The 13,779-nt window shown below is 33.8% G+C and overlaps 1 protein-coding gene across 1 annotated transcript in view; it reads left to right on the top strand.

Annotated features, from left to right (window-relative positions):
* The window catches only part of LOC145270194 (nose resistant to fluoxetine protein 6-like), a 67,959-nt gene extending 54,879 nt beyond the window's left edge, over positions 1–13,080 (top strand). The window contains exons 10-17 of the mRNA XM_080125824.1: positions 2,646–2,744; positions 3,103–3,262; positions 5,128–5,207; positions 7,053–7,151; positions 7,820–7,937; positions 8,749–8,941; positions 10,081–10,223; positions 10,676–13,080. Of these exons, the coding sequence (XP_079981950.1) occupies positions 2,646–2,744; positions 3,103–3,262; positions 5,128–5,207; positions 7,053–7,151; positions 7,820–7,937; positions 8,749–8,941; positions 10,081–10,223; positions 10,676–10,789 (1,006 nt within the window). The 3' untranslated portion in view covers positions 10,790–13,080. The remainder of the gene's footprint in view (positions 1–2,645; positions 2,745–3,102; positions 3,263–5,127; positions 5,208–7,052; positions 7,152–7,819; positions 7,938–8,748; positions 8,942–10,080; positions 10,224–10,675) is intronic.
* Positions 13,081–13,779: the final 699 nt, after the last annotated feature.

The raw sequence follows: 13,779 nt of genomic DNA, 5'->3' as shown, positions 1-13,779 counted from the left end.
GGGTACTATATAGGGAGTTGGGCAGCAAGATGTCGGTTCACGTTACACTTGAACTTCTGCATGACAGTACAGTTGGGGAAGCAGGGACCCGGAAGGGAATTCCAAAGTCTAGCGGTTCTGGGGAAGAAATGACTGGAGTAGAAGGCTCTCTTACATCTAGAGATCTCTACTTTGAAGGGGTGGGACTTAGTTGCTTGTCAAGTTTGTCAAGGGTAGTCACGTCGAGGAGGTACAAGTGCTTGTAGTTCGTCAGAGCATTCACCATAAAAGTACATGTAGAAAAGGCAGAGGGATGCAACATTTCGTCGATGGGACAGAGGCTGAAGCTTAGATGACAGTTCATGATTTATCAGGTTGGCGACTCTCTTTTGAACCCTGTCCAGGAGTGAGAGACAAGCAGCTGATGCACCGGCCCCCAATTGACAGCAGTACTCCATATATGGGCGAATGGTGGCCTTAAGAGGTACAGGATACTTTCAGGCGTAAGTAGTTTTCTAGCACGGTAGAGGGATCCCACCTTCTTTGCAGCAGCCTTTTATGGGTCCTTAGCCATTTAAAATAGTTTTTAAGGGGTCAAAAATGGGTCAAAATTAAAAAAAACGTTAAACATTTTGTACATTCGTCTTTATTTATTTTTAATCAGTTCATATGAGTGTCACGTTGGTACAGTGGTAACGTCACCAGCTTTGAATGACACAGTTTCGGCTTTGTACATTTAATGAAATTATATATAATTTCATACATCTAATATATAAACTGTTATATGTCTGTCTGTCTGTCGGTCTGTCTGCCTGTTTCCATATTTTCAAACTCTATCTCCTCCGAAACTAAAAGTCGCAGAGCAGCCCTAGAGGCCTCGAATGATTGTGTTTTCTACGGGCCGTTCTTTTATGAATCTGTTAAAATTGTTTTTAAGGGGTCAAATTGATTGAAAAAAATTGTTAAACATTTTGTACATTCATCTTAGTTTATTTTTAATTGGTTTATATGTGTGTAACGTTGGTACAGTGGTAATGTCACCAGCTTTGAATTATAAAGTTTCGGTTTCGATTCTAGTTGATGGCACCCAAACACTTTTTTTTACTTTTGAAATCATGACTCTATGATAATGTATACGAAATATGGACAAATTAAAATATCATATTTAAACGTGTTTTACGCAAATTACCCCCAACTGCTAGTAATCTATATATTAATACCGTACTACCTTTAATGTACGTACGTATGTGTGTCACGGTTTCCAGATTATACATCATTTGATTGGGAGATCCTATTTATTAAAAAGGAGGCTAGAAGGTGATAACATATTACGAAAATTAAATTAGTAACATATAGATATGCTAATTTAATGTTTGTAGTATGTTGTCACCTTCTATATACCTCTTCTTTAATAAATAGGATCTCCCGACCACCGAAGATGCTATGTAAAAAAAAAATCGTCCAGACTAATGGATGAATGAATGCCACTAAGTAAGACACTTTATCAAAGCAATAACCCTTATCCCCGAGTGGCCTCCGGGCCTTGATAAGTGGTGACAACCATGTAAAAAAAAAATCAATAAAAAAATGATGTTGCTTTTGGGCTGTATTTGGACTTCTAGCTAGGATTCAAATGTAGTATCTATTTTGTCTGAAGATGGTATAGTTATATCGTGGGGTTTCCGTTCGCACCGGGTGTCCATACAATCCATACAATGAAAATATGTCACATACTGCTATAAGGATATTAGAGATAAACCGTAATAACCAGATATATTCTGACACTACATTAACCAGATTACTTAGATAAATACTTTTACAGTTTTAAAAAAAGGGCTACAATAATATCGCAGGCTCCTCATTCACACTGAACGTCTACATAATGCCCAGCAGCAATATATTACATAGTTACATTTCAAATATAGAAATGTTATTGTATGCAAGACAAAGAATACAGTATAGTAAAATATATTTCCTTAACCCATGAGTTTTCGATGTTTATACATCTCCTCCGAGGAAAAATATTAGCAAAAATTTTACTATATTGTATTCTTTGTCTTGCATGCAATAAAATTTCTATATTTGAAATTTAACTTTTTCAAATCACAAATTTTAAATTCCTAAATTATGATTTATTTGCTCTATCTAGTATATTGAGCAATTTTATTTAACTGGGATAGTCTTATATAAAATATTACACCCAATAATATTTTGTCAGACCGATAATCACTGGATTTGCACACCAGTAGATTTATTGTATTTCATTATTCTGAATAATTATATATATAATATAAACACGTTACCTTTCTCGTTGTAATGATGAACACAGAAGACGCAGATACAAAACCACATGATGATACGTTTATTTCTTCTTCGACCGGTCGGACATGATTTTGTATTTCAGGGATTCAAAGTTGTTACATGGTAATCTCTAAACCCCCCCTGTATGTATATATATATATATATATATATATATATATATATATATATATATATATATATATATATATACACACTTACATATACGAAACGCTCTCATCCATCTAAAATATGTTGTATATTTGCACTGATTAACCTCTTGATAATCATACGTTATTTTTGTCAATTTTTTTTTTTTTAAATTGGAAATCCCTGTTAGTCTAAAAGGAATTTTAATTTTATTTCAGTGGGATTTTGGTCACCTACTTTTTTTTGGAAAATTATTATCGCAAAGGAAACATTGGGTTAAAGACGGTGATTCTCATGTATGTACGGCGTTATCTCAGGTAAGTCTAGTTTTTAATTAGCAGGACCCATGTCCCGGCGTTGCCCTGGGGGATTTTTTTAGTGTTTTTTTTGTTGTATTTTTAACATTAGATAACGTAAACTGCTAAAAGATGCCGTCATTCAAAACATGGGGTCCCTCTCTTCCCATTTAAAAAATTGGAGGCTTCTTCGTTATAAGAGCGAAATTTGAAAATCGAAATATTGGATTTCAATTTATTGAGATTGTCGAACTGACTTCCTCATCTTGGTTGTTATAGTCACAACGTTTCGGCCGTTTTGCCCTCCGGCCTTCATCATCTCACATGTCTAAAACCCCATTCGGTAACAGCATAATGAGTGTCCCCTTTTCCTTTCCAGACTGACCCCTTGTTATGCGGTGATCCTCATGGTCTATACTTTTATTCTTCCGAATCTGTTTGAGGGGCCATATTGGCAGTCTGACTTCAGCGAGATCTGCCAGAGTCGATGGTGGACAAACTTACTCTACATCAACAACATCTTCAAGCTGGAAGATGGGGTAATTTTCTCTCTTTTTGTTTATCTTTTCTCAGCTTTTTTTTTTCGTTAGAACGATCAAATAAAAAAAATCAGTGCTTCTACAGTTTATCGCCGAAACTGGAGACGCCATTTTATTTCGAGTACCTGCCGATTAGAATCAGAGGGAGAAATCGGCAGAATTGCCGTTTAGTTGTGCAAATAGCCTCGAAGCCTAGGTACTTGTACAGTTTAATCAAGACATTAAAAAAATGAAAATATCGAGAAAAGTTTACATTGTACGTATCCGTTATGGAATGAAACTTTGTTTATATTTACGTGATTATTAAAAATATGATCCCATAATTAAAGAGATCATGTGGTAACGCGTTGCCGCCAACGTCTACCATTGTTTTATTCAGCCCCGTACATCGAAAAGAGGTAAGTATTCAAAATTTATCTATTTTGATCTATTTTTATGGTTCTGCTGAAATCATGTTCTTTCCGAAAAAGATATAGATTTGTCTCGTTTTGCCCCAAGTAATGGGGTAAGACGGGACAATACAGTTAGCTGAATAAATCATCTGTATTTCTTTTGAAAATAATTTCTCATCTTTTTTTTGTTGTTGTGGCATTGTTTTCCTATACTTTGAATGTTCAGTTTTCGTTAAATATGTGAGGGGAAATAGTTTTTTTTAGGTATTTTACCCCCCTCCCCCTTACCCATATTTCAATGTTTCGAAAACTAAACAACATTTAGGTCAATACAAATGCAACATTTTATAAAGCTAAAGTGTTTAAATAATTAAAAAGTACATATATATATATATATATATTGAGATTGTCGGACTGACTTCCTCATCTTGGTTGTTATAGTCACAACGTTTCGGCCGTTTTGCCCTCTGGCCCTCATCAGGTGTTTTGTATCGAACTGGGGAACCGTTTGTTAGGAGTCTCGAACCCAACCCTTTATTATTATTATGGGGGTACCGTGTTCGGACTCCAGCTAGGCTCTGGGACATAGTCACTGATTCCCTGTTTTGAATGTTACTTTCCACTGCCTTCGTTCAGGATTGAACTCAGCACCTTTAAGTAATTGTAAACTTTGATACAACGTCTAGGACCACTCGGTCATATGTCACTAGGACAATTCTTAGTTGGTTTTTGTTAATGTTAAACCTATGTTGTTATTCAAGGTTTTCTCTCTCTATTAGAGGTATCCAAAGTACATTCAGCTCTACGCTTGGTTTGCTCAGTAGGTTGTTATGTATTTTAAACGGCTCTCTTTGTGTTTGGAAATCGCCAAAATGAGTGACGTGGAGTCGGCGTCCAAAGTGGGGAGCCGACTTTGGCGCCTAAAAGAAGTGGCGCCAAAGCCGGCAAGAGGGGAGATAGAACTGGGGGGGGGTGAGGTTGGTTGATCCGTCTCGTCTCTGTTGTAAATTTTAAATGATTTTTCTCTCGGCCAACATCTTTTATCATGGTTACTCCTTTAAATTTGTATTTATGTGTGTGATGGGAGGGGTGTCCTACTTAAACCCAATTTTAAAACATTTTTTAAATCATATCAAAAATACAAAAAAGATAACAATATTAATAAAATGTCATTTGTGTCGAGGGATTTGAGATTTTGATCTTGGCTAAAAGGCCAAGAAAAGCTTAAAAAGCTAAGAACAGCATCTATTAACAACAGACCTTTGATCTTAACCAAAAAGGCCAAGCACAAAAGTGTTACGGACAGACAGACGGAGTGACTTATAGAGTCGCTTTCATCCGACTAAAAATCTATTTTTATCGAAATGCTACAAACACAAGGGTTTGCTCTTAGTTAGCAGGTTTTGTTTGTTTGTTTGTTCTTTCAATTCTTTACTAAATATTTTTTTTGTTTTGCTATATTTTTATTTTCAGTGTATGTTTTGGACTTGGTATTTGGCGAATGATATGCAATTTTTCATCATATCTCCCATAATCCTTTGCCAGTTTATTTTGTGAGTACACAATAAAGTTTGTATGAAACTTTTCTTTAAGATGGAGGTCATTTGAAAATAATTCTGATCCTGACAAAGTATATTTTGGAAGAAATAAAAGCGATTTACATTTTTTTCTTCATAATGATATGCTAAAACTATCAACAAGAAAAACTACCTAACCAGAATCAAGTATTTTTTGTATGTCCGGCAAAGGCTTTTTGGAGGAGGACGAGGGGGGGAGGGTTCTCGGATGAGAGTTTTACTATTCTTTAAAACTTTTTATATACCGTGTAGATTGTAATATTTTTTAACACCTCAAACCTGAACCTATATATATATATATATATATATATATATATATATATATATATATATATGATCAGTTTTTTTAAAGAAATTCAGCAGAGTGCTCAATTAAAAGGAAAATCCGAAATATAAGAGCGTTTTTATATTTTGTGTACAGAATGTTAGATGAGACAAGTCATTGGTACCGTCGGTTTCAAGCCCAATAGTTAGGACCGTTTAAGATATCCATATCAAACTCTCTTCAGCCAATGCTCGTCTCTGTTTGATATGGATATCTTAAACTCGTAACTATCGGGCTTGAAACCGACGGTACCAATGACTTGTCTCATCTAACAACTTTCTGTACACAATATATATATATGTGTGTGTGTGTGTGTGTGTGTGGCCTTGTAGAGGTACAGGATACTCTCAGGTGTGAGTAGTCTTCTAGCACGATAGAGGGAGCCCATCTTACTTGCAGCAGCCTTCGCAATGTCCTCGATGTATTTGTATTTTCATTTAGTTGTATCATCTCTATAATTATTAATTAATGAAAAATATATGAGGTGTATATAAATATATGTATAAAATTGAAAAAATAATATAATCACACCTCATCCGATATGTATTGTCCAGATATGTACATTTTTTAGATATATTATACATTACCCACGTCGTTCTGGATATTTTCTATTATATATATATATATATATATATATATATATATATATATATATATGTATATATATATATATATATATAAAGTTTATATATTTGCATATCCGTATGTGTGTGAATGTAATCGCAAGTGCTCGGATGAGCTCCAATCTTTGGTCCCCCTTGCCAAACTTTCACGAAAAACACTCATCTAACTGAAACCAATATCAATATCTCTTTATCTGTGCCTTAACCTAAATGTAGATTCCATGAACAAAGCTTCTTTCTTAGAACTGCACACCTGTGGAACTGTCTTCCGTTTGCCTGCTTTCCAACTGACTACAATACGTCGTCTTCAAGTCCAATGTAAACAAGTTCTTGATGGTTAAGTAATCCAATTTACCCAAATTTCCACTATTAACGATTACTACAATATTGTCCCATTGACTACTGTACACTCTTTAACCCTTATCCTTGAGTGGCCTCCAGGCCTTGATAAGTGGTGACTCCTATTGTAATATTTTTGGTATCTAATGGGATATGCTCACTGAAAGTTGGGATATTCTATTGACAAATGCTGCCGATTAGAACTGAAGAATCAAATTAATTCACGTTCTGTTACCAACCAATCAGAAACCAGAATTTCTCCATAAAAATTGAATCATTTAACATACCAGCACATAATTTTTTCGTGTCAACATGAGAAGGATCTTTTGTTCTTTTGCTTTTAAAATCATAAAGTCCAGGACTTGTACAGAACAGCTACCCATTGAAAATTTTTCATATCCAGGACTTGTACAGAATAGCTAGCCATCGGAAACTCTTCTGAAATTAAACATGGCTTCCAATTCAAGAAGTAATGTTCTTGTTTTTTCAGTATTGCGTTAATTTTATAAACAATTTTATTTATTTATTTTTTAGGCTTCCATCTTTTGCGTTCCTGACAATCGTCATGATGTTCAGTGCTTACATCGTCTCTAGTGTGATTCTTTGGCAACGATTACCAGACCCAAGCGCACAGTAAGGAGATTTTTTTTTTACTACGATATTATGCCCTTGATTACTGTACACTCAATAACACTTACCCTCGAATGGCCTCCGGGCCTTGATAAGTGGTGACTCCTACATAAAAAAAGAGTAGAAAAATAATTATTAATATAAAAAGAAATTTGTCAAATGGAGCGAAATTACTATATTACGCTTACTAAAAGAAAAAACAACAGATGTAGACAAGGGAGATAATTAAGTTCTGTTGCGTACGTCACGTGACGAAGGTAATTCAAATGTCGGCCAAAATTAATTTTCCACCTTATAGCTTTTCGTTATGCTTTTTTTTTTACTCCTTACAAAGCATATAGTCACTTGGGCGTAAGGGGTTACTATTTGGGGCCATGTCTAGGAAAGATTACCAAGATGTTGGGTTATGTTACATTTTAACTTCTGCATATCAGTACGACCAAGGAAGCAGGTAGCAGGAAGGGAATTCCAAAGTTTAGCTGCTCGAGGGAAGAAATTATTAGAATAGAAAGCTTTCTGGCATTTAGGGACATCAACAGTGAAGGGGTGAGATGTTATTGCTAAGCGGGTTTGTCAGGGATATGTACGTCGATGGGTTACAAGTGAAAAGAGTTCATCAGAACACATTCCTATTTTCTTACCTGCAAATCAATTTATTTTTCTGTTTCCAGTAGCGTGATAAATGATGACATCTACACGAAACCTTGGTGCCGAATTAGTCCTTTTCTCATCGGAATCATCTTGGGATATTTCTTGCAGCAAAAGAGCAGAAAACGCAGTTTCCCAAAGGTTAGTAGCCAGATATCTTTTCTCTCAACATAGGATCTATCTAATGTATATATATATATATATAAAATAAAAATTACAATTAAATTTACCAAAATGATCCAAGATGGTAAAATTAAAGTATATTATAAATATTAAAGAATTAATATTTATAAAATTATCTCAACCAGATGTAAAAGCTCGATAAAACCAAATAGGAGATAGAGCTTATAATAAGAGCAAATAGTTAATTAAACATGTTAAAAAACACTTTTAAAAAGAGTTAAAAACATATTTAATCTGAAAAGGAAATAATAAGTGGATAGTCCTTAATCCGTGAAATTTCGAAGAAATACTTTCCTTCCTATCAGAGGGTAGGAATTAACAAAATGCGGGATCTGATTTTGCATACAAAAGTATTTGATGAAACTGCAAGTAAGTCAAAGATCTTACTTGATAAGTAAAGCAGAAGGAATATGGTGAAGAAAACGGTGATTTCATGTGAATGGATAGTCTGGTGAAAGGTAAAGTATCCAATGACGGTAAAATCCAAAAATGTAAATCCCATCGTCATTGGATACTTTTAATTTTAATTATAAATTATCAATCATCTTACTCAATATTAAAATAGCTCTAGAATATATATGCCTATCGAGCTTATTATATATCTACATTACAACGAGCACTGTTTTCTTTCTTTTTATTTTGATTGTATTAATGAATTTACTAATACATTAAAATATACTCTGCTCTTTAGACTCTTGTTCTTATTCCCTAAGTATATATATATATATATATATATGTGTAATGATTTTCTTTCTTAATTTTTTTCCAGTGCCTCCAATTGTGTGGATGGACTTTTGCGGTCAGCACTTGCCTTTTTCTGTCATACATCAAATACACAATGAATAAGGAAAACCCACTCACCTGGTTAAATAGCCAGTATACAGCCTATGAAGTAGTATCCCACCCACTCTGGGCGATGGCAGTAAGCTGGGTCATAATCATCTGTGCATCAGGCAATGGAGGTAAGTAATGACCAAGAAACAAATAAATCTCACAGATTGATATTTGATTCTGGTTAGCCAGTTTTTATTCATTGTTGTTGCCCACTGTTTTTTGCATCAAAAACTGCTTCCTTCAGTTTCTTTCAAAAAAATACTTATTCCTCAAATGTGTTATCTTAAGACTTCTAAGGTTAATACAAACCCTTGTTCGCTTCTAGGTATCACTATTTAAATCAAAGTAAAATTCAACTAGCAATGAGTATTGAAATCGATATTTTATTCTGCTTAGCCAGTTTGTATTCATTGTTGTTGCACAATGTTCTTTAAAGTTAAAAATAGTACCTCATTCAGTTTCTTTAAAACAATACTTATTCCTCAATTGTTTCTTATCCTAAGATATTTAAGTTTAATACAAATCCTTGTTCCTTTCTAGCTATGAATCTCAAAAACTGATATTTGATTTTGCCTAGCCAGCTTTTATTCATTGTCATTGCCTTTGGTGCTATTCTTTTTTTTTTTTATTTTTCTAAGGCACACGCACAAATTGAAATTTATAAATTCATTTGCGTGGGCATTACAGCATCCACCCACACCTCTTGGGTCAAAAAGCCGGAATGTTTGAGAAATGGCCGTAGTTGAAAGCATGTTTCTTCATAAAAAATATGATTTTTTGACCAATCAGGGCTCGATTTAAAAAACTTATTCTTGCAAGCTTCTGGGAGCCTCTAAAAAAATATAAAACAGCAAGAACTTCTCTGGTCAGAGAGAGACAACAGACACCAGCAGAAAGACAAGTCACAAGGCGAACGCTCGCCGAGTGAATTCAGTAGCTGAGATGACAGATTTTCTTGCACGCCAAGGAACATTATTTGACTCTCTCTTTCTCTTACTTCAGCACAACACGTAGTAGGACTCTTTCTTTCACGCTCTCAAGTCTTCACCTTTTTCCTCCCTTCCTTCTTTCATGCAGACAGCCACCTTTGCGCACACTAAAAAAGTAATTTCTTTTCTTTTAACGTAAGTTTATTTTACATTATTTGGTAGTGTATTTCTTTTTATTTATTTGTATCGGGGGACTTATGCAATCGATATTTGATTCTGCCTAGCCAGTTTCTATTCAAATGCAGCTTTAACACAAATCTTTTTTTTTTTCTTTTAAGGAATGATCAGCCACATCCTTTCCTGGAAGTTCTGGATCATAATGAACCGTTTAACGTATTGTGCTTATCTCCTCCATCCCATTATCATCATGGTTGGTATGAGGATGAGCATGACCCCACTCTACCTATCAAATGCAACGACTGTAAGTTTTCACTTTTTATACATCTTTATCATATTTTTTTTTAATTACATTTTCAACCCAAACAAGGCACATTGCCACTTTGATGTAGGGGGCTACTATCAGGGGCAACAACTACTGGGGTACTATGTAGGGATTTGGGCAGCAAGATGTCGGTTCACGTTGCACTCGAACTTCTGCACGCCAGTACAGTTGGGGAAGCAGGGACATGGAATGGAATTCCAAAGTCTTGGATATTTGATTCTGCCTAGCCAGAATGATTTACCAAAACATTAAATCCTTAGTATGTTAAAAATCACTTTTAATTTTTTGTTTTTATTCCACATCTACGCTTTCGTTGGTCATCTCTGTTTTAATTATTCTTTTTTCGATATTTGATTTTTGCCTAACCAGAATAAATTACCAAAACTTTAAATCCTTAAAATCACTTTTATTTTTTTTCCTTTTTATTCCAGATCTATGCTTTCATTGGTCATCTTACGATCTCCTATGGCGTCGCGTTCATTGTGTCGCTCCTGTTTGAAATGCCCATCAGAATGCTCGAAAAGGTTATGTCAAATCGCAAATGAGAATGAAGATAAGCCTGTCAGGGGATTGCTGACTTTCAACATCATTTTCTTTTTCATTTTTTAACTTTTATTTACTCTAAACAAGACACATTGCCACTGAAGCATAAGGGACTACTGTGGTAGGGGCCAGATTTATAGGGGTTTAGAAGCAAGATGTTTGTTCACATTACATTTAAATTCTGTATGTTGGTACTGTTAGGGAAACAGGGAGCTGGAAATGAATTTTACATCATTTCCTACAGTTTATGCCAATGTTATCTGTTTGGTATGTAAAAATGTTCAGGGTCTTTGATATGACAGGGCCGCCAGAGAATATTAATGGTTCCCTTGAAAGACAGAAGAACCATAAATACTTGGCTTTTGTCCTTAAAATTTAATTCAAGCCAGAAATTACTTACACATCATCTGTAGAATATTATTACCCCCCCCCCAATAAAATGGACAAAATGTTTATTATTTACTTTAGCGTAAGAAATCAAGTCATGTCTTTGAGCATTCGTATAGAAAGATAATTTCTCTGACATTTGTTCAATATCAGGTTTTGAGTACTGGGCCTGACACTTGACAAGATCAAATAAAACCCAACTGATAGACACAGAAACACACCTGGCCGGAAGAAATAAAACCTGGCTGATTGACACAAATCCATACCTGGCTGGAAGAAATAAAACCTGGCCGATTGACACAGACACACACTTGACTACATTTTTTTTTTACAATTGTTTGTGTTAATTTTACTAATTAAAGATGTCTGTACATTTTTTTGGAAAATAGGCACTAAAAGCAAGTTGACCCGCACCCCATAGAAATAAAAATCTTCTGTTTTCCCCTGATGAATGGCAAAAAAACAACAACATTTATTTTCTTTTCACCATCACGTTTATTATACTTCTCCATTTTTAAAATGACCATCAGTAATTGCCCGTGTATCACTACCATGGCTACAGCGAATACTAAAATAACACTTGTAGGATAAAAACTATCAGGTTGTATTGTTCCGGATGAGGGGTTGATAGAGTAGCGTCCGTTTTCTTGTCACGAGACCATCCTCCTAGATATTATCTCCTCCTTTTTGGTTTGGCAATAGGGCTTTTGTTAAGATTGGCACTCCCTTGTTTACAAAGCCATTCGGCGAAAATGAAGTCAGACAAATTTAAAGATTAAAAAAAAAATAACTGCATAAGCATATTTTGGCACTTCTACACTATCAGAACAAAATTTTTTAGTCGATAAATAGTTTTCAGATAAAAACAATGGTTTCTATTGATTTTTTTTTGTCAATTTTAATTAATTAGAATGTTAAGTTCCTGAATATTACTGAATTATAAAAAAAACAACTTTAATCGTTTTAGCATGTGAAAAATTGCCGCCATCTTGTTTAAATAGAAATGGAAAATTACCTCCTATTTGAACTCTCCTATGTCTTACGATCATTTTCATCAAATTCTATTTTATTTTCTTTAATAAATAATTTTCTACCGTATCGATTTTCGTAATTTTTGGATATAATCATTTTAAAAATACAAGGAATACATAGATACCATTGTTTTCATGTGAAATTCAATATTACCATTTCCGAAATTTCGTCCCAATAGTGTAGAATTGTCCATATTTTTATTATAAAGATTATAATTTTGTTATAGAAGTATAAATAAAAGATTATTTGGCACTTCTGCACAACAGTGACACTCCCTCCGCATCTTTAATACTAGCTTTTCTTCCTAAAAATCGAACCTTTTGCTCGGTATCATAACAAATTGTTTTTAGCCGTAAAAAAATTAAAAAAAAAACTACTTGGTGAAATTTTTGCGGGGAGATCTTTATTCCATAACGGATACGTAAACTATGACTTTTTATCGATATTTTCATTTTTTTAATATCTTGATTAAACTGTACAAGTACCTGTTGGCCATCCGTACCTTTAAATTTGTCTGACGTCACTTCCGTCAAATGGCTTTGTAAACAAATAAGTGCCAATTTTAACAAAAGCCGGCAATAGTGATAATGTAGTATCAATATTATTGTCATGCCATGTTACTCCCAGGGATTACCAATTTTTTTTGTAGTGGGAGAGGGAGGTCGTGTTTCTTTTGTTGTCTCAAGACCATCCTTCCAGGCATTATTCCTCCTTTTTTTTGTGGACGTAATAAAATTCCGAACAATAATTACGTTTACTTTCTTTTAAAAAAATGTTTATTATTTATTTTTGTTGTTTTTGTTTTTACAGAAAAAAAAATAATTCCAATAAATGTCCATTGTTTTTATTTTATTTTTACATGAATAAAAATTTTATGAAAATTGTGTATTTTTTATTTCTATGCTTTATCAAAATTAATTTAGGTAAAACTTTTTGGCAGTCTTGCACTTCCGGCAGACTCGAAAGTAAGTTCGACAACTCTATAAGGGTCACCACATCAGTATTTTACACCGTCAAATCATGTGTTATTTTGTAAAGAAAATTATATTGAACGAATTTGATTAAATAAAGTAAACGAACAAAATATACATTTTTATATATTTACTAGACTACCCGTGACCCGTTGGGTCAGTATGTTATATTAGCTATGGAATTCATGTATTATGACACTTGTGACGTAAAGAAAATGTTTTTTTTTTGACATAACAGAAACATTTCTATGAAAGTATATTAAAATGAAAAAAGAATATAGATAGATTTCTATGAGTCGTTCTGTTTATTATAATTGATTATTTTTGAAAAAAAAATACAGTTACTGAATTATAAGTCGTTGGCCATACTTATCGGTAAATGTGCACTGAACAGATACCATAATACTTATTATAGTTAAATACAAATTTTGATATATCTGCTTTTTTTTTTACATCGTTCATTTCTGTATTACGTTTAAATAATAATTTCGAAATAATAACATTAATATTTCAGGTCAAAATCTGCAAAAGAAGCGATTTGTGTTTATTTGTTTACGTTGTTATGGGTTAATGTTTATGCGCGCATGCGCAACCGGATGTCG

This window comes from Euprymna scolopes, chromosome 46 (genome assembly GCF_053919585.1).
Source record: "Euprymna scolopes isolate OS-2025 chromosome 46, ASM5391958v1, whole genome shotgun sequence".
NCBI lineage: Eukaryota > Metazoa > Mollusca > Cephalopoda > Sepiida > Sepiolidae > Euprymna > Euprymna scolopes.
Note: the sequence above shows the minus strand (reverse complement) of the source record. Positions and strands in the feature narration are given on the sequence as shown.